The sequence below is a fragment of the Pygocentrus nattereri genome, chromosome 2 (genome assembly GCF_015220715.1).
Source record: "Pygocentrus nattereri isolate fPygNat1 chromosome 2, fPygNat1.pri, whole genome shotgun sequence".
Classification (NCBI taxonomy): domain Eukaryota; kingdom Metazoa; phylum Chordata; class Actinopteri; order Characiformes; family Serrasalmidae; genus Pygocentrus; species Pygocentrus nattereri.
This window is the reverse complement of record NC_051212.1, coordinates 12,577,473-12,605,356: the sequence shown is the minus strand read 5'-3', so window position 1 is coordinate 12,605,356 and position 27,884 is coordinate 12,577,473. Positions and strand designations below refer to the sequence as shown.

The window sequence follows — 27,884 nt, the reverse complement described above, 5'->3', positions numbered from 1 at the left end:
AGACATTTTTCACATCCTCTGAAGAGAAGCTGTCGAGGAGGTATGAGGTGTTCTCACAACAACAGTGATATGTGAATTCCTCTTTCCTAAAGCAGAGCCATTTCTGTCATGAGGGTGTGTAAGTTTACTTGCCCTTACTTATGGTTAATAACCTCCACGTTGCCATACTGCTCGATCCACAGCTGACCCACTATGATGTTATGGACACAGCAGGTAGGGTTGGTCCAGGTGTACGCCTCATTGTGTCTGTTGGGGTAAAAATAGTAAATAACTAATACATTTAAAGCACTCCTAAAGTCACACACACACAGTCTCACACACACACACACACTTTCTAAACTGCTTATCCTTCTGGGTCGCCAGGGGAGCTGGAGCCTATCCCAGTGATCATTGGGTGGAAGGCAGGATACTAAAGACATATGTTACAACATAAATAATTATGAATAATAAAATATGCCCAAACTATATTTCCAAAAGTATTTGGTCATCTGCCTTCGCATGCATATGCACTTGAGTGACTTCCCAGTCTTAATCCGTTGGGTTTAATATGATGTCGGCCAACCCATTGCAGCTATAACAGTGTTATCTCTTCTGGGAAGGCTTTCCTCAAGGTTTAGGAGTGTGTTCATGGGAATTTTTGACCATTCCTGAAGTGCATTTGTGAGGTCAGACACTGATGTTGGATGAGAAGGCCTGGCTCACAGTCTCTGCTCTAATTCATTCAAAATACAGTGAACGTCTCCATTGCATTCAAGGCATTGCATTGTGCTTGATGATATAAGGCTAAGATGCAGCTGCTCGGCCATGGAAACCCATTCCATGCAGCTCTCTACGCAGTTCTTGAGCTAATCTGAAGGCCACATGAAGTTTGGAGGTCTGTAGTGATTGACTCTGCAGAAAGTCGCCGACCTCTGCGCACTATGCCCCTCAGCATCCGCTGACCCCGCTCAGTCATTTTACATAGCGGACCACTTCATGGCTGAGTCCCAGTCGCTTCCACTTTGCTATAATGCCGCTGACTGTTGACTGTGGAATATTTAGTAGTGAGGAAGTTTCACGACTGGACTTGTTGCACAGGTGGCGTCCGATCACGGTACCACGCTGGAATTCACTGAGCTCCTGAGAGCGACCCATTCTTTCACTAATGTCTGTAGAAGCAGTCTGCAGGCCTAGGGGCTTGGTTTACACCTGTGGCCATGGAAGTGATTGGAACACCTGAATTCAGTTATTTGCATGGGTGAGTGAATACTTCTAGAAATATAGTTTATATATTATATTTATATATATATATATATATATATATATATATATATATATATATATAAAACTTTTTGTGAGTTTTAGAGACATTGAGCTCTTCGGACGTCAGGTTCCTATCACCACCATTGTGAACAATTCTGACTGTAAGTTTCTCTGAAACAGCACACTTCACATCGAACCACTCTGAATGACTTTGTTTACATCATAGCCATTTAATTATGTAGACATTTTGAAAAATCAGTGGAATTCCCCTTTATGCTAATGTAACATAAGCATATTTCTCACAGAAAAAGGCACAGTACTTCCATTATTTGCTGGCCCCATTAGCACTAGTGCTCCCAAAGAGCAAATTTCAGACACCAACCATGTCTGAGCTGAAAAACTACATTTGGAGTAAGAGGATAAATTAGGGAAATATGATACCCAGTGCAATGCAGTGCAAACAGACTAAAGATACCCTTAAGCTAAAATACTGCCAGAAACAAGAGCCAGTTCTGATACCTAGAAACAAAAATACAAAATATGGAGAAAAACATCACAAGTGCCAGATTAGTGCTGATTTAAGTGCCTTATAAAGAGATGAGTCTTCATTCAGCATTTGAAGACACCACTAGACGTTTATGGGTGCCAGAATAATCTTAATGCTTGTCTTTCACATGTCTTGACGGATGGCAGGTGAAGCTGAGCTGCAGCTCGAAGGGCTCAAGGGATGGGTTTGGGTTTTGACCATTGCTATCAGGTAGGGGGAGCAGGTCAATTGTTAGGTTTGTAGCCACAGGGTGCCAGAGAAAGGAAGCACAATGACAGAGTAACCTCAACAAAATGTAAAGGCTCTATACCAATTAAAGCTTGCCCCTGGTAACATATACGAGTGCCAAGGAAACTGTAAACTAGACTTCCTGATGAGAAGACCCCAGGTGGTGAAAGTTGGGAACAGCTTCTCTTCCACACTGACTCTGAGCACAGGCGCTCCCCAGGGATGTGTGCTCAGCCCCCTGCTGTACTCCCTGTATACACATGACTGTGTAGCCAAACACACGTCTAACATCATCTTCAAGTTTGCTGATGACACCACCATCCTAGGGCTCATCACTGATGGAGATGAAACAGCCTACAGAGACGAGATCAGCGCTCTGTCAGAGTGGTGCCATGGCAACAATCTCTGTCTCAACATCAGCAAAACAAAGGAGATGATTGTGGACTACAGGAAACAGCAGAGGGGTGGTCACTCTCCCCTATTCATCAATGGAGCCGAAGTGGAGAGAGTCAGCAGTGTGAAGTTCCTCTGCGTACGCCTCACTGAGGACCTCACCTGGACCCACCACACCAACACTATTGTGAGATCTGCCCGTCAGTGTCTCTTCTTCCTGCGTAGGCTTAGGAAGTTTGGTCTGCCTCCTCAGATCCTCACCAACTTCTACAGATGCACCATAGAGAGCATCCTCACAATCTGCATCACTGTCTGGTCGAGCAGCTGCACCACCTGCGACCGCAAGGCCCTTAGAGGAGTGGTGAGAGCGGCAGAAGCCATCATAGGCAACAAACTACCAGCCTTACAGGACATCTACCAGTCCTGCTGCCTCAGGAAGATCAAAACGATCCGGTCAGACAGAAGCCACCCAGCACACGGCCTGTTCACCATCCTGCCATCAGGCAGGAGATTCCGCAGCATCCAGGCTGGAACAACCTGGCTAATGAACAGTGTCTAGCCACAGGCTGTCAGGCTTCTGAACAAGCTGTGAAGCTGTGTGTCCGTCCCCAGTTACCACTTCACTCAGTCACTCTGTCAGTGTTATTATCATATCATCTCTGCTATGGACAATAACACCTTAACACTAAGCCACTTTAAAGAATAACACAGTCACTCAAGTCACTTTAAAATGTATACTGTCTGTATGTCTTGTGTATATTGTCTCTATATTTTGTGTATGTTTCACTATATTTTCTCTAGATTTTGTGTATATTTAATATATTTCAATTTTTAATGTTTTAATAGGTGTATATACATATATATATATATATATATATATATATATATATATATATATATATATATATATATATATACATATGACAAATAAATCACAAATAAACTTGAAACTTGAACTTGTTTCAAAAAACAAGTGGATACACTTATTATGAACCAAGTTAGATTTAGATGATTGCTTGCCAAGTCTTGCTGTTCTGCCCTCAGTGCCTCACTTTTGTAACTGAGTCAGGAAAAAAGACACTAAAATATGGTGTGCATGTGCTGCTGCAAGTTGCCCTGTAAAGCGTGGGAGTTTTTCAGACCATACATATTTATGCATTACTGTCACATGCATAGAATCAAAAAGAAGTTCTGACTTGATGTTTAATTCACAAAGGCAAAATCAGCACTGGACTAATGAAGATATGATGGCAGTACTAAATTATTCACTGACATCCTCAGAAAACAAGTCTTTTACGAAGTCTTTCAAAGAGTTTTACTTGAATTCTCATTCATTGTAAGATTCATCCCCAGCAAAGGGGTCCGAAGAACAATTGACATACCAACTGTTCTTCCCCATGTTGCATGCAATCACACATTTCCACCAGAGAGGTCTCCAAATCCCCCGATCTTACATAGTGCAGCTTTAACTGAATGGCCTCAACTGAAAATTCCATTGGAGGTAAACTGTATCCCAATTAAAGAACTCACTTGGGTAGCTCCAGAGTGATGATGCCACGAGGCTCCGCCTCCACACTCTTCCCCCAGAACTTGAGTTTAGGGTAAATAGAGCCGTGAAACAGGAAGTCATCTTTCAGACCTTCAGCATGGAACGCGCTGACCGGCGGATGGTGGCTCACCTGCTCAGAAACCCACCTGAAGCCAAGGTCTTCTCTGATGGCAGATAGAGAGTGTAAGAGGTACTGTGTACTGTGAGTGTCTACAGACAGATTCAGTCAGCTCTCAGTTCACTTCAGGATAATAACGCTGTTATAAAATCTCAGGACTAGATTAAACTATGTAAAAAATACACTCGCTAGCATTACATTACTACTATATTCTTTCTCAATGTTTATCTATTTTTTTTATACCATTTAAAAACATTGAAATGTTCCAAAGCTGATTTTTGCCATCTGTTCATTTTTTCCCAAAAATGTCATTGCATCCTCTAATTAGGAGTTATTTAAGTAGCTGAAATACAAATATTGAAACAATTTAACAACCATGTGTTTTGAAATAATGTTGCATGTAAGTCATGAACATGAAATGATCTACCAAGTACATTCATTATTCACGGTAAACTCATAAAGACTGTAGTAACACTCCATCACAATTACATAATCATTTTAAAACATTCCATAAATACATTCGTTAATGATGAACATGTTTATGGAAACACAGTCACTGGTGTTTTGTGTAAATGAATAAATTCAATGATATAAGTTCAAATATGAGCCTACAGTCTTAGGCACACAGTAAGTCTGAAGTGAAATCCAAATTAATGTACTTCTTGTTCAAAGTGTGTATGGTCATAAAGCATTCTAAGCGATTAGGCAATCTAGTCATGTGTCTCCGAAGCCGTATGTTGCCTGACATAGAGGAAACCTGCTTAGACCTTGAGCTCCTAATATATGGGTACGATGCTAACATGACTCTCATTACTCCCTTTACATTAACAGGTGTTAAATTAAGAATAATTATACTGTGTAGTTAACGTAAATATATAATTTTGGTTATTCTGGTTATTAAATACATGATAGACAGTTTATCTTACTGACACTACGAGATCTAGTGTCTCTAGAGCGTGTCTGGGATAAGTTCCCAGAGCTGGCCTGAGGAGGCCACGTGACCAGTTCTGACCTGATCAGCTCGTAGGTTTCACCCAGCAGTGGATTGAAAGGCTTGCCAGTCCTCTCCCACTGCGAAGCTACAGCAGACACTGCGAATGCGGCCACACACTGTAAACACACAGAAACCTGACTGCACCTTTGCGATTACCTGACACTGCACGCTTCACAAAGACACCTGTGAATATTTCATGACAATCATTTGCTCCCTATACCACACCACAGGGCTAAACAGGTTTATTAATATTGATACTAATGCATTTATCAGTTGAGCACACAGATTGTATCGTTAAACAATAATCATAAAAGAGAATACCATCAGCAATGCTGCACACACAGCATACTTTTGCTCCAAATCAATGGAGGAGGCAGAAGGTGCCTTATGTAAGCATCATTGTGTGCCTCATAAAAAATGTACACACTTAGAGTATAATGTTTCATCACATTGTCCATTGTATTTGTTCAGGCCAGGGCAGCCCAAACTTCCTCCTGAGGATCAACGTGGCCTCCAGCATGGCGCACGGTGTAGATCCAACAGTAATCTAAGAAACCTCTTGCAGCTACTTAAGCTTTTCAGGACTATCTCAGTTTCAGGTAGTCAGGATTAGAGCTAGTCCCTATAGGGGGTACATTTCTAGAAGCATTGTTGGATATGTGGTTATACGGTATTGACTTACACCAGCCACTTCATTAGAACCCCATACTTTCTTGGTGTCCAGTTAGAGACTGTAGCTCATCTGTCGATGCACAATTTGTGTTACTCTCTTTAAAAAAAACAAAACAAAGGTGCCACAAAGTGTTCTCTCATCGATGCCACAGAAGAACCACTTTTGCTTCCCTAGAGCCATGACTGACGGACTGATCTGGATGGTTTCAACAGATGGGTCTTTGGAGAACCTTTTTGGCAAATAAAATGTGAGTGGAACCTTCTCAAAGAACCTTCACATAATGGTTCTTTACCAATTTAAGGGTTGTTCATAGAACCTTACATCACTGTACTCTTACATCTCATTCACAGAAACGGTTCTCCAAAGAAACATCCACTGAAAAGGTTTTTCAGGGAAAAAAAACAAAAGTGGTTCTTCATTGCATTCTATGGCCATTTGGCACTTCGAGTGTCATCATCCTCAAGTCCCATATCAACGGTCAGTTTCTGAGCACAGTGCCACACTCTTGGCTGGATTTTTGACCACTCTCAAACTAGCAGTGATGATGCGTGTAAAAACCTCAGCAATACGACTGTGTCTGACAGCAACACATACACTAGCATGTCAGTGTCACTACTGTGCTGAGAATCATCCCAATGGTGTCTGGACAACATCACCACATGGTGAATTAGATGGTGGGGGGGCTGATAAACTGTGCAGCACTATATGGGCTGCAGTCTGTAACTGTACATTTTTATAGTGGAACTATAAGGTAGGCAGCTTTACATCAACACAACTATAAGTGATGCTGGGCTACAATATGCTGACATCTGCAATTTATTCATTTTACTGCAATTATATTAAAATTTTTAGCTCCAATTTCTAAAGATTTTAAACATTTAATTATAAAATGTAGAAATAATCAGTTGCTGTGGTACATTTTATTCATATGGAAGTGTTGCACACATTTGAATGAAGTACATTCCTCAACACACAACTTTTGGTCAGTGTATAAAGTAGGTGTTTCTAATAAAGTGGACAGGAAGTATATGTTACACAAGAGTTTACATTTAGATTTATTTATAAGTTTAATTTAATTTAATTTACAAGCAGCATTTCTGATAGGTGAATTGCGGAAGTGGACTGTGTTACCTTCATCCTCTGGATGGAGTCTGTGGAAGTGTTGGCTTGGTGAATGAGGTATGTGTGCTCCATATACTCAGTCAGCCGCTGGAGAAAACTCAAAGGCTCGTTAAAGATGACCGGCATTGCGATTTTCGACAGTTCCTGAGGGGAGAGATTCATTTACTACAGCTGTAAAATGCATCACACTGAAGTTTGAGAATCAAGTACATTGAATTTGTTATGTTTGAACTGACGTTTATATGTACTTTTTCATATTTAGTAAAATATGTGCTGATTTTGGCCAGAATCAAATTTTCAGGCGATTCTTAACTTTGAAAATCTAACCACAAAACTGGCTGGTGTATTGTTTTAATTGTGGGTGTTCCTCTACAGTGTAAACTGCTCTTCCAAAATGAATAGTTCTAAAATAAATCAAATTGTGTTACATTTCAAGACTTCCCAGTTGTAACAAAATGAAGCATGGTCAGAGATTTACACCCCTATCATTTACACATGCACTCAAATGTTCTATTCAAATATCGCCATCATTGTTAGAGAACAAGATTGTGCTGATAGCCTGATATTTCATTACTCAGACCTGACCTGCTACTATAGAGAGTTCTGATTTGAGAAGCACGGCTGGTTGTCTTAGAGATGCATGTAATTAACAGGCAGCCTTCCATAAAGGACTCACATCAGGCTTGTTTTATGACACAAATTACAGGACTGTATGGGATTAACTGGGTCTCATGAGCCTTAGAGCAGGTGGAGACCATCTGTTAGGCCTTCAGTGATTAATATGTTGTATGTTTCCAGTTATGCATCACATATTCATCAATCTGATGGCTCTGCTTCATTATTTTACCACATTTATATTTGGTTTATTTTTATCTTATTCACATCAAGAAGGAGGATGTATATAAATAGTATCACCTGCAATCTAATTCACATGAAGATGCAGTGATAGAAAGACAGATCTATGTATCTATATTCTAACCCTAACTCTACACATGTATGTTTTAATATAGTGCCTGAATATTTTTATCTATCTATCTATCTATCTATCTATCTATAGATAGATATAGATATATATAGATATAGATATATCTATCTATCTAGATAGATAGATAGATACATTATATGGTCAAAAGTATGTAGACACCTCTTTACCACCTTTGCCATTTGGGAATTGCAATAAGCCTCCATATAAGTCTAGAATCAGTATGTGCAATGCCAAGATCAGCTGGAGTGGAGGTTAAGTGAATGTTAAGTGAAGGTTAGATCCAGTAATGTTCCAGTAATGTTAATGCTACAGCAATAAAGACATTTTGGACAATTATATGCTTCTAACTTTGTGGCAACAGTTTGGGGAAGGCCCTTTCCTGTTCTAGCTTGGCTGTGTCCCTGTGCGCAAAGCAAACTACAGAAAGACCTGATTTGATAAGTTTGGTGTGGAGGACTTGTGAAGTTGGTCCGGTGGCCATTTGACTGAATGGGCAAAAATATCCACAAGCACACTCCACAATTATGTGGAAAGCCTTTCCAGAAGAGTGCAGACTATTATAGCCACTGAAGGTGGGGTATCTACATAATAATGCCCTTGGTTTTGGAATGGGATGTCCAACAAGCTCATATACACAGATGACCTGCATACTTTTGGCCATATAGTCAGTCGGTCGGTCGGTCGGTCTGTCTATTACATCTTGGAGTGCAGATGATTTTGAAGCTGAAAGCCGAGTCTGAAAGGTGCTGAGAGAGGGGGTACCTGTAGCTCATGCAGACTGAAAGGCCTTTTTTCAGCGTGAATAAGAGGGGCTCTCCATCAGACTCCCCAAGAAAAGGCATTTGCAATCTTACCAGCCCATTCACTGTTTCACTCAGTGTGATTCAGTCAGTGTTGGGGGTGAAGGGGGGGCATTGTGCTGTCACCTTGGTATGAGAGTGAGTGCTAAAGCCTGGCTTTAGCCATGCTGGATCACTACTGCCTCTTAAAGCAGGGTTTATGAGAGGAGATTACACTCCTCACACACGCCCAGATATAGAAAAGGATTAGGCAGGTGTGGTTATCTTCCAAGGAACACCACACAATACTAATGACTGCTTTGGGGAATATCTGGCTGAGGCTGTTGTTTACTGTGTGCTGGTCTGTGTTTTAGATGAGTGCACCAGCAGTTCAGATTAAAGAAAGACGGTCAGTGCCACACAATCAATACTGTGCAGCACGAAAATAAACAAATGGCAGGACTGACTCAAATGTAAATCACTATGCAACCTACAGATAGTTGGATGTCAAGTAATTAACTAAATATTTAAAAATACATCTTGGCATTCCTTGTATTATATACAATGATATGCAATGTGAAAATAACTTACACTTCCTCTACATAGAACATATGTACTTCTCTACATTTTAATGTTTATTTGGTGATTTTAACATACTGGGAAACATGAAACCGTGGTCTGTTTAAAAGAAATGGCACGTTTTGTGTTTTTTTTTTCCCAATATGCTAAACTTAAATAGAAATTGTGCTCAATTTGCAGAAAATGTCATGTTTAAGTTTGTTTCCCATAGACGATTTTACTTATTTTCACATAAAACAGCAAAGCATGTATTCAAACGACTGTATGCTATTTATTATTTATCACTATTCATCTAATTACTAGAATAAACTCACCTGCCAACAAAATTCAGTTGCTAAGATTACTTGAAATTAGGGTCTCACTGATATCTTGGTTTGCTGATAACATCAGCTAATGCTGACAAGCAGTTTAATGGGTTTTTGCAATAACATCATGTCAAATGTATCCAAACAGCCGACAGTGTGTGACTGAGGTGCCCTTGAGCAAGGCAGCTAACCCCCAACTGCTCCCCGGGCACTGCGGATAGGGCTGCCCACTGCTACGGGCAAGTTTGTGTGTTCTCACTAGTGTGTATGTGGTGTTTTACTGCATGGATGGGTTAAATTGTGGAGGTGAAATTTCCCCATTGTGGGACTAATAAGGGTCTCTTAAAAAAAGATTAACAAGTTACATAAATATTTTAGAATATTTATATCATTTAAGATTTTGAGTTATATAGTTCAGATAGTAAAGCCCTGTTTAACCCCTTAAATCCTACCAGTAGACCCAAAGTTTTATTACACACTTCTATGACCTAGAAATAGCTCAGTTTGTATTGAAGTCCCTGTAGTTACTGATTAATAAAGCTTAGTATGTAATAAGTCTGGGACTTTAGGGGGTTAACTAAAACTATGGGAATACAAACTCTAAATCTAAATTATATATAAAAGTACACAAAACAATATTACTGGTTATTGGAATTTCCTCTAAACATTTGTGCTGGTATCAGCCATACTTTCACATTGGTTTGGCCCTACTGGACATAGTGGAAAAAAAAGGAGATGATGATATTTCTTTCCTGAGTAGGACTCAGTGAGTGTCCTAACCTAGGTTTGGATTCTTACATTGTTCTTACATTGTAAATTGGTCTTACCATGCCAATACATTTCTTGAGGATGCTCCAGATGCTGACATCATTTCTTGAGAACATGGGTGCAGGAAGAGACATTCTGCTCCCAGCATGAAAAACAAAGCAAAAGAAATGTTAATGGTCATCTGCTGCTTAGAGGTTTTATTTACCGTTCCATTTATTTTTTAGATGAGGTTTTATGTCGAATTCATGAGGTTTTATGTCGAGAATTTGTGTCAAATTCATCTTCTGTGTAGTTTGAGGTGGTTTATGCACAGCAGTGTCTGCTCATCCAGCTAATATGTCAACTATATAGCAAAAAAAAGAATCACGATCACAAGATGATTTGCTGTCTGATTTCTTATTCTGACATTCAGACACATTTTTATAGCTGAAACGGACTAATATCTTGCCATTTTTCCAATATGTGACATGAATCTTCGATTCTGTCATGTTAGATGTTCAACAAAAAAAAAAGAAAAAGTTCCCAAATCTTACATTATTTATGAGTATACATTTGGACTTGCAGAGGCAAGTGTCCAGCCACATGCACAGACCCAAGGGGGGCTTGAGACCCTGCCCTTTTCCCCTCAGACTGTACAAGTGCTCTCTTGATGGGTGTGTATAATATCTGGACTTTATATTGCCTCCATTGTTTTTCAAGATCTGTTTCAGTGAGATGAAGCTCAGTAATAGGTCCATCACACCTGGGTGCCCCCTCTGTTGCAGTACTGGTGGCCTGTGGTTTGACCTGTCACACATCACCACAGTGCTGGAAATCCCACCAATAAAGCACTGATAATCTCTTTAAAAATTCCAAAACGTGGTTAGTTTGAACAACAACCAAATATAATGCTGCATGTTTAAAACAGATGGTTCTTCAAGGGGTCTTAAGGAAAGAAAATGATTCTATGGGTGTTCATGGTTCTATGCAGATCCATTTTCTTTTCTAAAGAACCCTCGAAAAATCACCTTTTTTAAGAGTGTAAGCGACTCTATGGAGCTCTTAATGGAGTTTCGCATCCCCCCCACCACCCCATCTCCTCCCACTCATCCATTAATGCTCTCTGTAATGAGGTGGTCCAACTTCCTTGATCTCAGCAAGCTGCCCCAGAGCTCCTGCTCAGGCTTCTCCTCAGTTCCCTCCTGTTTCCAGCTCCAAAATACACACTATACAATGATTAAATAGTGAGTAACACCACTGCCTTGCATGCTAGTGACTGGGGTTCAAATCAGTGCATGGATAGTAACGTTAACATTGACTGCCAATGGAAACACTGTTAACACTACATTTGAGATACGTTCACTTTACAATCCTCATTGCTCAAATCCGATTTTCACTCAAATCCGATCTCTCTGACATGATGGTTCACACTTGTTTAGGTCAGTGATTCAAATCTGTCAATAATGTGAAGGAATCAGGGTCCTGAAGTGACCCTCATGCGCCCATTCTAACATCACATGAATGAATCGCGTGCATCATCAGTAAACAGACTAACGAGCAGAACGAGCTTCGCTGAGATCATCAACTCTGATCAGCTCTCAGTTTCATTATTACAGCGAGACAAAGGTGAAAAGGGTGAGATGAGCTGCTGCTCCATCGTTTACAGGCTTTAACTTCTGTTCGATGCTGCTGCCATGGTAACGCTGAATGATGGGTCTGACTCAGGTTGGATTTGAAAAGATCAGATTTGTGTCCACACAGCCCTGAAAACATGAGATATGAGTCACATTAGGGCAAAAAAATCAGATATGTGCCACTTCAACCTGGTAACGTGAACGTAGCCTTTCCTGAATCTGAAGTATTATTACACTGTCTCTCATACGAGTGACTGCAATGTACAGTAAATTAAATCAAGCTTAATTCATGACCATGCTGCCCTTTTCTCACTTGACCCCCTGCCCCCCAAAATGTCAGCCATAGGCTTAGAAGTGTCAGTGAGTAAAGCATGTCATGACTTCATTCATTCACAGAGCATTTATCAACCCACTAAGCAATTAGGCCCTTTTTCCTTGGACCTGTCACAGCACTGAAAGTAATTCCACAGTGAATCCACAGATGGACGATGATGAGGCCGCTATCGGGAGCAGATCTGGTGCTTTGGAAACAGTTACCTGACACCCAGGCTATTGATGCGATCAGCTTGCGACTGCTACCATGTCGTCCTCATGCAAAAACCATGAGGGGGGACTAGGGCGATGTGTGTGTTAGTCTGTGAGGAAGATGTAGGGGTGTGTGGTGAAGATGGCACCGTTTATTCTCAGCAGAGCTGGATAAAAACCACGTATGCCTGGCTGAACAATCTGTTTTTAAACTTTCAAGCAAATGCCAACCTGTGTTCTGCCCAGTAATGTTTACAGCAAGTGAAAGAAAAGCAGCCAAATGCAATTAAAACTGAGCTTTCTAAGATAATTATAAATTAAATCACTCTCTGCTGGGTAAACAGTGCACCAACAAATCATTTTCCTTGTAAGAATAAAAAATAACTGAAATATTAACTGTGAAACTGATGTCTTGGCAAGTGAAAACATCATAAACCTACTTGGTATATAGAAATGTGAGAAAATGAGAAGATTATTTAATTTATTTCTACATATTTGTACTTGTTTTAAGCTTTTTATCTACAGTAACTGGCTTTTTGTATTAGTAGATACTTTGTTTCAAGCAGATGATCTGCCAACAGAATAAAGCACTTTCTTCAGATGAAATTAATGCCTTAACATCCCAGGTTTATTTTATACAAAGGCTTATTATTTCAGTAATTACAGGGACTTCAATGCAAACTAATGGAACTACTCTTAGGTTATAGAAGTGTTTAATAAAACTTTGGGGCCCCTGGCAGTCCGATAGCTTGTTGAGGGGTTTAAACAAGAGAAAAAAAATGTCTAGAAATAAGTTAAATAATCTCAAAATATTCCTACTACAATCTCAAAATGAAACATATTACACATATAAACTAGATTTAAGATGCCTTCAATTGCCGAGATAGAATTTTTTGCAATGCTGAAAGAAAACCAACGAAATACTACTAAAATTGAATATTCTACAACAGTAATTGCACAGATATCTCTGAAATGGGTGTATAGATTCAGACTGTGCACACAGATGATTTATGATAACAAGCATATACTGAAAGATAAGAGGCCAAATTAAGTTAAAACTTAGTCCAGTTCTAAAATAAATGAATGAACTGTACACAAACAGTTTACAATCATGCGAAAACAAGAAGTAAACACAAAGCAAGGTGCCATACACACGCCCACACAAACCCCTAATCCACCTATTGCCTCTGGGGGGATTTGAGTCTCACCTGTGTTTCTTGACTCCGTTATGGTGAGCCTTGTCGCCATGGTTACCATCCCCAGACATGCTGGCAATGCCCTGGGGGTTTGGATGGAGGCTGTAGCTGAGCGAGAGGTCCAGCCGCTCTAACGGTGGAAGAGTCCGCTCACAGACAGGAAACTGATCACACAGCTGTCCAAGAGCCACCCTGGAGGAGCGCACACACACACACACACACACACACACACACACACACAGGTGAGTCAGTAACGCCGTCCCGCTCAGACCGCTGGAGTCTAGCTGAATTCACACCCTGCCGTCTACCATGCACATGCCCTCCCCCAACCTGAGAAACCCCACCTGGGGAGATCCTGTTCCAGTGAGAAGCTGCCTGGTAGCTCAACATTAGAGCTGCTCAATACGGACAAAACACTTTGAGCAGGTCCATTTCTCTAGAGCCTCACCTTTCAGCCCAGCGTACACCTCCAGACAAAAAGGCAGTAAGAGCTGAGTAGTCTTTAATGTGCACCCACTGCTGCATTCATTGCATGTATCATCTCCATAGAAAGCATTGCCAATAGATTGGAGCAGCTGGACGAGGTCACTATGCTCAATGAGAAGTGTAAAGCCCACCATCATTGGGATGATGGAGCTTCATCTAATACTTTAGGGAAGAGTTATAGTGATCCACAGCTAATCATCCAACATCAGTCCCTGTTTTCACTAATGCTCTTGTAGCTGAATGCAATCAAATCCTCACATCAATGTAATCCAGTGTAAAGCCTTCCCAGAAGAGTAGAGGCTGTAACTGCAGCAAAGGTGAACAAATTCCCTATCAATACCCTTCATTTCAGAAGAAAGACTGGATGAACAGGTGTCTATAAACCTTTGGACATACACTGCATCAGTGGTTAATGTTAATAACATTGACTGTATAACGCAACTGAAATAAAAATACAAAGAATTAAAATAATAACAAGATATTCTCGCTGTCCGAAAAAAACAAAGTACCTTCATTTTTTCCGTTTTTTTTTTTTCTATGTTGTTTGAGATCAATAGGTGTCCTGTACATTTTGTGAACATATGACTGTGAATGGACCACCAGAAATGCTCCAAAATCTATTGAAATCACATTTCTTTACGTTGACTCACATTAAAAGTAAAGAACTTTTGCCCACCCGTGTAAAGTCACCATTTTGGAGATACTTGCTTTTCTTTGGACTGCAATGACATACAAACTGCCCTCAAGGCGTTGGGATTGAAAAAAATCTTGGACTCAGTCTGAAGAAGTGGGTATGGTCAAGCACCACAAAAGACCTGAACCAGTTGGCTGAGCAGCTGATAGGATCCACCTGTGTCTTGTTTCTTGCCCACCTACTTATAGCCATGTCTTTTCTCAGTAGGTGGCAGAGTCCAGAGAGAGAAGGAGACTGAAAAGGCCCTGAGAATGTGCTCTTTAATTCCGTATGCTGGCTGGAAAGCTGAGCAATTTTAGTGTTCAGAATTAAAGGAAAACTGTGTCTCCACATCCTGATCCCGGTGTCCCCAGTCCTCCCAGCCTCCCAACCATCTTCACAATAGGTTAAAGTACAATGTGCTGTTATAACATAAAAACAATTTAGTTGCACATACAGCTGCAGAATGACTGTAACATGATAGCCTTGCAACTTCACTGATCTCAACTAGTCAAATAATGAGTGCAGAATTTAGATGATTTAATAATGACTGAATAACAAAGCGGTATAACATTGAAAAGTTACAATAATGCCAATATCCAGGTAGAATGCCTTGTATTTAAAAGTGGTGATCATTGCAGAAATAACTGTAAATAGATAAGAAATAAACTGAAAATAGCTGCTTTTTAAAACTAGTTCTGATGAACATTAATGGGTAAAGTGTTCCACATCTTTGGTTCATAATCATTTCTATGTTATGTACTTTTGTATCTGGGGATCAGCAGAGACTCTTGTTTTTGGCAGCATTTTAACTTGGTAATTTATTCCATTTGGGACCTATTCAGATGCATTTTCTGAGTGGACAACAGCACACTTTAGTAAGCTGCTCTAGATAAAAGCACCTGCTAAATGCCTTTAATGTAAATGTAAAAATGCCAGAAGGCTGCTTTACTTGTGTTCACCTACATTTAATAAACCAGCACTCAGCATCAGGTGTTTATTATTCAACATTTAGACTAAACTGCCTAAAATTATCTGGAAAAGCGTCTGGTTCCATTGACTTACACTAAAACCAAAGCAGGTTTCTTCCTTCTCCTATAAAGTTACCATTTTGGAGATACGAAATTTTGTTCCGACAACAGCGAAGTGTTAAGAGACCACTCTTTTCCCTTCTTTTGGCAGGCTTTGCCCTGTATTAGCAACAATGTGGAAAATAGACCTTCATACACCATCACACTCAAGTCACACAGCTTAACAGCAGCTGCATTCAAATACTGGCATCTAAATTACAATGTGTCTTGCAATATATAGGCTACTAAAAGCACATTGACCATTGTTAACCACTGGTCTGTATTATTTTCATCCAAAACGACTTACGTTTACTGCATCACATGAACGGCTTAACTCAACCCAACATCTAAAGAAAGTCTGTGATTGGTCACGACGTTCACAGCAAACAACTAAATGTTCAGTGAATGTCTCGAGGCTCATCCTCATATTGCAGTCTTCAATATTGTTGTACATCAGGTACACAGACGCAGGTGCAGGTGCACCGTGTTCACAGTAAAGAACTGATCCAAATTCACAGCGGAAGTCCCACAGTCATCTACTCTTTCCTTAAATACAGCGGATAGGAGTATAGAATGGTGCATTCTGGGAGAAACAGGCCCAGCTTCTTCTTACATAAGTTAAAATGTTTGATTTTACAGTAATTAGCTTCATGTTTTTGCAAAGCATTTTGGAAAAGTTAGCAGTACTCTGTGCTTTGAGCAGCCTGTTCTTACATATTATAGTGAAGGTGTGGAGCTTCCCAGCATTCCTTGTCGTTTTGTTTGTTTTTGGTGATTTTTATCTACAGATAGATAGATAGATAGATAGATAGATAGATAGATAGATAGATAGATAGATAGATAGATAGACACTTTATTGATCCCAAAGGAAATTTAGCAGCCAGTAGCAGCAGTAGACACACAACACTATACAGTAACCATAAACAGGTGTGAACATATAACAAGAATAAATAAACCAGATCCTGTCTACAGGCGTATATACAAATAGAAGAAAACACAACAGTCTGTGATAATATCTATAACCTGAGATGAGGGATGCAGTGCAATAATGACTGTACTGAAGATTACAGATGATGGCATATAATGACCACAGAATGAATAAATAAATAAATAAATAAATAAATAAATGTGCATATATTGTACCCAATAAAGTGTCTAACCCACTGCTGTGTCTAACCCAAAGTTCATTTACAGGAGTTTTTCGGTCTGTTATTCCTACCTCAAAGACGCTGTTTATGTTTCAGTAACTAGCTCATCCTGCAATGTTGTATTAATAGATATTCGATTACTGCAGTCTTTTTAGCCTTAATGATGGTATCAGTGCAGTACTGTGATGTGATGTACAGCTCATGGTGTGACTGATGAACTGTAATGGGCGGCCTGAATGTTCAAGCATTTGCTAAGAAGTTCTGCAGCCTTGTGTCATATCAGCTGATGTCATGATAACAATTAGCAGACGATATTACACCGATCAGGCATAACATTATGACCATATGATCTACGCTCATTGTCCATTTTATCAGCTCCACTTACTGTATAGCTGCACTTTGTAGTTCTACAGTTACAGACTGTAGTCCATCTGTTTCTCTGATACCCTGTTCTTCAGTGGTCAGGACCCCCATGGACCCCCACAGAGCAAGTACTATTTGGGGGGTGGATCAGTCTCAGCGCTGCAGTAACACTGACGTGGTGGTGGTGGTGTGTTAGAGTGTGTTGTGCTGGTCTGAGTGGATCAGAAACTGCAGTGCTGCTGGAGTTTTTAAACACCGTGTTCACTCACTGTCCACTCTATTAGACACTCCTACCTTGTCAGTCCACCCTGTAGATGTAAAGTCAGAGACGACAGCTCATCTGCTGCTGCACAGTTTGGGTTGGTCGTCCCCTAGTCCTGCATCAGTGGTCACAGGACGCTGTGGGCTGGATATTTTTGGTTGGTGGACTATTCTCAGTCCAGCAGTGCCACTGAGGTGTTTAAAACTCCAGCAGCACTGCTGTGTCTGATCCACTCAGACCAGCACAACACACACTAACACACCACCACCACATCAGTGTTACTGCAGTGCTGAGAATGATCCACCACCCAAATAGTACCTGCTCTGTGAGGCTCCATGGGGGTCCTGACCACTGAAGAACAGGGTAAAAGGGGGCTAACAAAGAGCATAGAAACAGTGAAGTGGTTGTTATGCCTGATAGGTGTGTTGGACAGTGTTATCTAAATGTAAAACACCATCCGTGGCATAAAATTACTGGATAAAGTTACTTGAAATAAACAAGAGAAATAATAAGAACAAGGCTGCAGGCGTCCAGCGTATTGGCCAACATCTTTTATTGAGCAGAAGATAAAGATTTTGTCCATTTTTAGACATTAACACTGTTACGATGAAGCTGGAGGTTGTAGGTTGTTCCAGTGGGGTTCAAAATGATTGACTGCACTCTTAAAAAAGAAGGTTCTTCAATGGCTCTATAGTAAAGGGAATGGTTCCATTTAGAACCATGAGTTCTCTATAGAATCTTTTGCATGCTTAAATGTTTTTTTTTTCATGGTGAAATGGTTCTTCAGATTAATGGAGAATGTAGTGTACATGTTGTCACATAGAACCTTTTTGAAAATGGTTCTATTTAGTACCAAAAAGGGTTCTGCATGGTGAAAGGGATCATCAGACTAATGGAGAATGTGCTGTATACATTTCTACATAGAACCAAAAAAAATGGTTCTATTTAGTACCAAAAATGGTTCTTTTATTGTCACAATGTCAATATTCTGCACAGAATCATATACAACGCATTTTTCAAAAGGGTTCTTCATAGAACCATCTACAGCACATTCTCCATCAATCAATGAAGAACCATTTCACCATGCAAAGAACCATTTGAGCCAATGATTCTATACAGAACTCAGGGTTCTAAACACAATCATTCCCTTTTCTACATATCAAAATAAAGGGTTTTTAAGTAAATAAATTGGTTCTACAAAGAACCATGAACACTCAATGAACCTGTTGCATGAATGTACTGCAGATGGTTCTTTAAACAACCTTTTTATAAAAGGTTCTATATAGCACCCAAAAACGTTCTCCTACTGTTATGATTTCAAGCCTGTAAAAAGAGAAGAACCCTTTTTGGTGCTATATAGAACCCTTTTCAAAAAGGTTCTTTGTAGAAGCATCTACAGCACATTCTTCATCAATCTGAAGAACCCTTTCATGATGCACAGAACACTTTAAGCATGTAAAGAGTTTTTTTAATAGTTGTTTATAGAACCACTTTCTTTATTAAAGAACCCTTAAAGAACCAAATTATTTGCATGTGCGAACAGAAATCATAGAGTAAGTTCTAATGGCTCCACTGAGAATGAAATCCACTACTTTGCTATAACCACTGACAGTGATTGTTACCATTTTCTTAAATAGACAATGATTCATGATTATTTATAATGATTTATGTTATTTATATCTGGTTTAAACTGTAGGAGTGAATGTAGAACAGAACATTTTCACGTGTAAAGGCAGTAATACTGCACTGTACTACTCAGAATATCTGTATCTTAGGGGTATAGACTTGTTCAAAGTAAAGGACATTTTATAAACAGACAGATTTTGGATGAATTTATTGAAGAAATCACCCATGAATATATAACAATCTTCTGAGATTACAGTTAAAATAATTCTCAAAATTCTCCAAGCAGTCAAACCTGTACTGTAAAGGTTCATATGTGGGCTCTTACTTCAGTTCTTCATTCTCATTACTACATAAGTTACACACTCGCTTCAGAGTAGCTACTGAACTCACAGCAAGCCTGTCAAAACCATGACATTATGACATTTTAGCTGACAATCAATTGCCATACAAAAACTTGCGATAAATGATTTAATAGTAATCATTCATCAAGTCGAAAGTGGCTGAATTGGTTTCCTTTCCATCTTGATTCTTTGGCTAATACTGCACTGTACTGGCATGAAATGATGTACTGCACCGCACATCGTTTCACACACACAAATGTCTAGAGTTAGAGAATCACATGAAGTCAGTCAAGCTTCTCTTCTGCAAGGACACATGCTTACATTTGCATTAGGTGCCTAGCAAACACATAAAAATGACCCCTAAGTCAAGTTGAATGCCAAGATTACGTCGATGTGTTTAGTTTCTCATTTTATAAGCATTTGTCTCAATCTAACTGATGAAAATGCAGATTGCCTTTATTGACTAGACCAAGTGTGAACTCAACAGCTAAGAGGGCCATATTAAAAAAAATAATATGTTTTTATTGTTATTTTTACTTCAAATTTTGCCATGACCCAAACCAAAAATATGCCAAAGAATATGCCAAACCTGCAAAAGCAAAATAGGCACTGAAAACCTATTAAAAATGATTCTAAATAAAAATTAAACTGCCTATTTGGACACCAGCAATATTTTCTCTTTGTGTACCTGCTGGCTCACAGATTGTTGGTGAGGGAAAGGAGTCAGAACGCACATTATGTTGTAGTGCATGCTGGGGACTGTAGTGCATCTCAGAGTGAAACTAGTAAGAACACACACACACACACACACACACACACACACACACAAATTTTCTAAGCCGCTTTTCCCTCAGGGTCGCAGTGGGGTGCTGGAGCCTAACCCAGCGGTCGCTAGTAAGAATGGAAAATTAAAATAATTCTGTGGGCCGAACAGGACCAGGTGCCACGGCTCTGACTTGGCCTGCGGGCCCAGTTTTTGACACATGGACACTATGCTTTAGTTTTTGGTACTGTGCCTAAGGCCGATGTACGCAGATGAGCTCTGTTCCGATTGGCTGCTCTGTACTGTACCTTGTGAAAAAGCAGTCAGAGCTGAAAGGCTTCAATATGAATGCGTGGGGCTAACCTGCTGTAGGCTGAATAGGCACATATGTGTAAATGTGTTGGTATTTGTGACAATACAAAGACTGGCTGTTTAATGGAGCTTAGTTCCCACGAATGGACGGAAGAGTTAACGGTACATTTTAACAAGTTTACAGTGTTTACATACTACATCAAAACAGTGGAATCTGGTTTTCTTTGACGTTGACCCTCTAAGGGGTAAAACAGACAGAAAGCAGTGCTAGAACATCAGTCCTCAGATCACAGGACAGGAAGTGGAGTCCTCAGCGCTGGAGGTCACTCACCAGTGAGAGCATCGTAGAACTCATCCTCAGTCAGCGTGCTGGGGGTGGGAGACTCCCTGTCTTTAGAGAGGGCCTGCTTGAGCCGGTGACGTTCGGTCGCTAACGTCTGCAGAGCCTCAGAGAGAATCTTATTCTTCTCTACTTCCTGCTCCAACTTCACACTCCACACCTGGAGGACAAATAAATAATCAACAGAGGAAAAGTAAACATAAATACAGGACTGTGCAAAAGTCAAAGGCTTTCATTATTTCACTTCCAGTCAAAATTCAAATTTTTTTTAACATTATTCATTTTTCAGCGCCAGATAAACAAGCAGAAAACATGTATTTAACCCAACACTTGTGTAGCTGACAAGGAGAACCTCACTGAGAAAAGGAGACAGAGACTCCCATCAGGCATATTGAGTAAATAAGTTAGTGATTGTGTGAGAAGCAGAAAATGCAACCAACTTCTAAGACCGAACTTTGGATGTGTGGAAAAATATCCCTGCAGACTTCTTTAAAAACTGAAGGCAAGTCTCCAGTGAATATTAAAAATTGCATTTAGTTGCTGAAGCTTCTCTGTAATTTGCCGTTTACTATATCATCACTGTCCAAAAAAAAGGTTTTTCCCAAATTTTAGTTTCTACATCATTAAAGCACAGCGGCTGCTCTTTACAGCACTTTAAAATGTCATGACCAGTGAATGATCAGTAGAAATGCTCTAAAATTACTTGGTATAAAACCTTTTTACATCAACTTCCATTCTAAGTAGATAAATCTATTCTTCTCCTGTAGAGATATCAATATTAAGATACTTGTTTTTGGAACAGCCATTATTTTTTTTTCTGAAAAACGAATGCAACTATAAATGATAAGATAAACGATAAAAAAAAAAAAAACAGTTTTGACTGCAGATTAAAAAAAAAAATTCATTATTAACCTTAGCAAGATGAAACATCAGTACAGCCATATTTGATTCAGTCTAATCAATGGTCAAGATACTTCAATGCAAAAGGGATTTAATTAAAGATTTAGAGGCAATAATGACGAATGGAGCCCTGACATTTGGCCTGGTTTGTGTTCCACTAACATGCCAATGAGACTCCACCAAAATAGCCGACTAGCTCAACACGACTGTATAAACCCCTAATTTACATTCGCATCACTGCACTTTCTGTGTTGAAATGCAAAACTAGCTCATTTGATGCAAAGCTTCATATATTTAGAGAGGAAGGTCTCGAAAAGGGCAACACAGCTCTGTGAAAACGTTTGCAAATTTCTTGAATTTTGACGTTTGCCACAGTAGTTTCAGATCTTCACACGCATATTCTGCGTTTTGAAAACCATTTTATTTATTAACGTTCAGATGAATTAAATGCTTCGGATGTTTGAACTCCATCACCACTTATGAAAAATTCTGGCCCGGTAAGAATCCCCACTTGATGCTACTTACAGCAGCTCTATCAGATTTTGAAAGCTGGAAAATGTGAAAAAGCTACATCATCACTGTTTGGTATATTCTGTTCTGTTCTTATTCACTGCTACTTAAAATGAGCTGCTAAGCCGGTCAGTGGATGGACGTTATCCACCTAGAAGTGCTAGTGCCAATGTTAAAACAAATTCTGATTTGGTCTATAATTCATCCACAAAAGCTTTAAAGTCATGACTTTATATGTCCTTTTGACAAACATATGATTAACATGATGGAATTATTTCAGTGTTTTGCATCAATCAACCAGTTGTTCATTCAGTGCTACACATTTGATATGTTTGTAGTGCATGAAGCCCAATCTTAGAGCTGCCTCCAGACACGACTTGGACTTTTCTAGCCTGAATCGTTCCTTCAGGTGATGCCGTTCATGGTCATCTGGAGTCAGTATCTAACTGTCTTTACAGGAGGTAACTCACGGTGAACAGCAACCACAGCCTTGGGCTTTTGTTCGTATCCCTGAGCTGCTCCTGTTTCCAGTGCAGGGAACTGAACACCCAGTCTTGGAGTGCACCACAGCACGCGATTACGTTACGCCTCTGAGCAACCTGAGCCGAGATACTGACAACACACCGAATCACCATTCACAAGATGCTTCCAACTGTTGCGTGCGCTCGACATAACTGAACAAACAAGGGACGCAGGAGCCGGGAGACGATGATGCAACTGAAAAGGCCATCTACTGTTAGAGAAGCCGGAGGTTAAACAAGCTAAACAAACTAGTAACTTTTCAACTGTTCAACTAGGTGTCAGAAACTCACTGAGCACTTGAGTACGAAGACCTAAGAAACAAATAAGTGCACTAATAAAGTTCTCAGTAAGTGTATATGAGCTCAGACATCATACAGCTGGACATCCGTTAAAGGAGAATTCCACGGATTTTTAACAGTTTCTGCTTAATTAAATGGTTACAATGTAAAGTCATTGAGAGTGGTCTGAAACGCTCCATCCTAGAGAAGCTTAGTCAGAATTGTTCACAGCGGTGGTGATAGGAACCAGATGTCTGAAGGATGTAACGCCTCTAAAAGCTCCCTGACAGAAAGTTATGACATGAAATTGTTATGAATACACTGCCTCATGTCTAAGATATTATTTTTTATGATAGGATTTTGGCCTAAAATATATATTTTATATAAATTAATTCAAGGAGGAGGGGTACATGCAGGGCATTGTAGTGCAAAATCGCATGCAAAGTATATTTTTTATTATTATTTACCCCCATTTTTACCAAAATGGAAACAATACTATATATAATATTTAATAAACTGGGGAAACATATGTAAACTCATTTTTTGAAAAAACTGGAATTTCTGTTTTTGTCTTGGGCTGCATCTCTCTGTCTAATTAGATATTGCTTTTTAACTCCTAGCCATGAGAGAAATAAGCTCAACTGATTCAAGGACACAGACCTTAAGGGTCAGACGTTTACTGCCAACGTTAGTCAAATGCAAAATTTGGCCGCCTGTTTTGAAGTTGTGTTTTGTTGATTTTCAAGGTGAAAAAAGTTCAGTTTTAAGTTTTATTTAGTCCTCCTCTAGATCTCTCAATCTCTCCACAAACCTGCCCATAAAACTATAGAAACACAACGGCTTTGTCTAAAACCTCCATCCTTACATCATTTAAAGCACATTCAAGCACTACAGCTCTTAATGGCACTGGCTGCAAGTTCTGCTGCAGCTGATTATCTTTACTAGGTTTAATACAATGACATAAATGAAGAAGCAGCATCATTGATGGGTATATTTACCCGAAACAAAGCGAATACCTGCCTATGCATGATTGAAATGGCTACACTCTCAAAAACAGTGAAAAAAGGTGCCAAAAAGAGTTCTTTGGAGTGATGCCATAGAAGAGCAATTCAAAGAAACTTTGAATGGATGAGGTTTTAAATGAAACCACTTGAAGGAAAAAAAAAATTCATGGAGCCAAAAACGGATGAAATCGTGCCAAGGGCTCTTTCTGGCACCTTACCATTTTCATCACTTTCTTTAAAAACAGTTTGGGAGCAAATAAACAGGGTTAAAGTTTCAAAGTGTATCATTTACTCCACAGTCTATTAAGTCCATGGAAGTCCAAGTCTTTGGAAACTGAGCTCCAAAATCAACGCATTATAAATGAGCAATTTCTCTGATGTAACAAAAACCAAAATACGTACTTACATTTCTCCACATATTTACAGCAGTTTGGCGCTGAAGTTATAAGGGGCGCTTCAGCTTAGACTGCTTTTTGTATTAGGCACAATACAGGGCAGCCAATCAGAACAGAGCCTATTTACATACATCACTCTTAAGGGCACAGTAGCAAGAACCATTCGTCTTTCATTCTAAGAGATAAAGAGATGTTGGAAAATGGTCATGTAAAAATGAATGATGACTGCTTTTGGTGCATAAAACCACACAAATGTTCAGAGTGGACCTCAGGAGAAAAACTAAAATACAAAGAAATGCTGTTAGATATGGGCCCGTTAGGAGTCTACAGAAAGAAAGGCCATGATCAGAATGTAGGGAAAAACTGCTACACTACAAATTTGCCATACTGCAGATCATTTTTATACTACATAACCATTGATATAGGCAAGCTGGCAAGATATTTGATTCTAAATGAATGCTCATTAAACTTCAACTACTGCTGCTCTTGTTCGGAGGCTGATGTTGGAGCACCAGCAGCTGCGCCGCCTCTTCCACCGCTGCATGCTTGTGGCTTTAAGTAGCTAATGAGAGGAGTTTTCACGCCTATAAAAAAGGGGGAATGCTAATGCATTGTTCTGGAGCCTTTTCAAGCAGAATCATCAAGCGGTGGCCGGAACGCAGGGCCGTAAATCTGCCTGTGAGAGGAAGATAGTGAGGCCACCAGCAGATCTATAAACCTGACAGAGAAGCGGAGGATAGAATGATCCATTTCCTCCGCCTGAACGCATCCCAAACTCATTTCACACCCTTGTCCTGTCCGGGTAAAGAATAAGTGCTCTGCATTTTTCCACTTCACATATTTATGTAGCTTCACTGTAAACACTGGTAAATCAAGATGGTTCTTCAAGGGTTCCTTAGTGAAGAACATGAGCGCTCAAACAGCTCTTTGCTTGATTAAAGGGTTCTTTGCATCATGAAAGGGTTCCCTCAGGTTGATGGAAAATGTGCTTTAGATGGTTTTATATAGAACCTTTGTGAAAAGGGTTCGATTTAGCACCAAAATTCCTTCTTCTATTGCATACAATCTTCAAAAAAAGACGGTTCTTCTAAGGTTCTTGAGTAAATGGTTCGATATAAATCCATAAACACTCAAAGAACTCCTTGTATGATTGAATGGTTCTTTTCATCATGAAAGCGTTCTTCAGATTGATGGAGAATGTTCTGTAGATGGTTCTATGGTTCTAGGATCTTTATGAAAAGCGTTCTATAAAGCACCAAAAAGTGTTCTGTTGTTGCAATATCAAGCTTTCACACACTAAAAAAGAAGGTTCTTCGAGGGTTCTTTAGTGAAGAAAATGGTTCTATATAGATTTTTTTTATCTACTGTTGCTTTTTGTGTCATAACGAAACCAGTGAATTTAATACAGGCTGTTTCTGCAGCTTAGTTTCCATATCTGGACTGTACATGGACTGAGGAGTGAAAGAAACTAGCAGTTTCTATCGGTTTCAAAACCGATTTTTTTTATGATAGACTCTTTAATTAGGAAATGACAGAGGAATCAACCAGTCAGGTTTAGATTTTGAATGAGAGAGGAAAATATGGTCACTCTAGTACCTCTTGAAGTGCTAGATACAGTATGTCCCTGACAGTGAATGTCCACCATAGTTTAACCAGGTTTATTCAGTTGTTAGAAATGGAAAACGGCAGCAGCTCTACGCCAGGCCTGTTTATTGAAAGAATCACTGTAAAACTGGTAAAAAGGTCAAATATATATGACTATGTTCTGTTACAAGCCTCAAATAAAACATATGAAATGTATTATACAAGCTTCAAATATCTGCGTTCAATCTAGAATGACTGAAAGAAAAGCTGCACCAGAGTTAGCGTAGTCCTAACATACTATTAGAAATGCCATAGGGGTGCTAATGGAAATTAATATGGTCAAATAAAGGTGGGACTTTTCCATTTTTGACTATGTTTCGGCATTTCCTGCCTTGCTCTAACATTCATTCATTATTCATTCATTAGCTCTAAGGTTCGCCGCTGCCTTGCAGTCGTCTCAAAGCCACATCTTTCCCTTGCTGTGTCTACAAAGCCAGACTGAATGGCTGTCTCTCTCTCTCTCTTTCTCTCTGTCTTTCTGGCCCCGATGAAACCCACATGTTAGCAACGTGAGCCAGGAGGCTCTTGAGAGCCAGAGGAAACCACAGCGTGTAAGAAACTCACAGAGCCACAGCATCTCTCAGCAGCAGCAGCACTGCCTCGCGCCTCAGTGCACTCCACTGCTATTTTAAGCCTCCACTGTACTCTCTATACTCTGCTGAAAGCCTACAAGACCAGTCTCCTCACTCCACGGCACCCTGCGAGCTGTTTAAGCTTTGCTTATGTGGCAGTGGGGAAACAACATAACCACAAGCAGTGTAAGTGAGAAACAGCAGTGTAGCTGAACTGGCCCAGACGAAACGCCACCAAGAATAATGGGCGTGTATTGTGAAGTACGCAGTGATGATGTAAGGTTTCCCAGCTTCTAACTCATTTTAAAAACATGCAAACTTGGACCTGAAGGATGACAACATCTAGATAATACACCCAAATCTGTGAAAGGGTGAGACTGATCAGACTGAGCATTACACTCATCTAATGCTGCATTTGACTCGACTCGAGTGGGAAGTCAGAGCTCAGCATGTTTAAGCCACAAAGTGGGGGGAAAACATGCCTGCCTTCATGAAAGTTAGATCTGTTAGCAACAAGCTAGACGTTTGGGACATGAGTGTTAACTTTAATGTTCATGATGTTTTTAGCTTCTGAAAACAGCAAAGGTTATGATCAGTGTTATAGATTTAATGGTAATAATTTACTTGAAACCTGCTACACAATGTTGACATAACAGTGCTATAAACCTGTCATCGCAGATGTCATGAGCAGCTGTGTTGTCATGACAATCCATTCTAATCCAGTGATAAAACAGTGTCATGTTCCCATTCCTAGCAACTAGTACTGGTAGACTGAGACTGTTAATTTGCAGTCTCAAGACCAGACGCAAGTACTGCAACACCAGACATAACAATGACATAAACATGTCGTAGCAAGCATCATGACCTGTCATGACAGATTATGTCCAGTAACATAACAGTGTCATGTTAGAATGTTAGCAGTACCATTATTCATCATGACTAGAGGCGCACTGATACCATTTTTTCAGTGTATGAGTACGAGTACATGGTTTTGGTACCTAATTAGAATGAAGTAGTTGCTACTGTGAGTGAGTGTAATGTACCTTAAAAGTGAATTAA

The 27,884-nt window shown here is 39.8% G+C and overlaps 1 protein-coding gene across 1 annotated transcript in view; it reads right to left on the bottom strand.

The window, feature by feature from the left end:
• LOC108436854 (oxysterol-binding protein-related protein 2) overlaps positions 1 to 27,884 on the bottom strand; it is a 71,928-nt gene that overhangs the window by 12,268 nt on the left and 31,776 nt on the right. The window contains exons 14-20 of the mRNA XM_037534430.1: positions 20,992 to 21,160; positions 13,629 to 13,746; positions 10,342 to 10,417; positions 6,876 to 7,010; positions 5,090 to 5,187; positions 3,941 to 4,123; positions 139 to 246 (exon numbers count right to left, since the gene is read on the bottom strand). Coding sequence (XP_037390327.1) covers positions 139 to 246; positions 3,941 to 4,123; positions 5,090 to 5,187; positions 6,876 to 7,010; positions 10,342 to 10,417; positions 13,629 to 13,746; positions 20,992 to 21,160 — 887 coding nt within the window. The remainder of the gene's footprint in view (positions 1 to 138; positions 247 to 3,940; positions 4,124 to 5,089; positions 5,188 to 6,875; positions 7,011 to 10,341; positions 10,418 to 13,628; positions 13,747 to 20,991; positions 21,161 to 27,884) is intronic.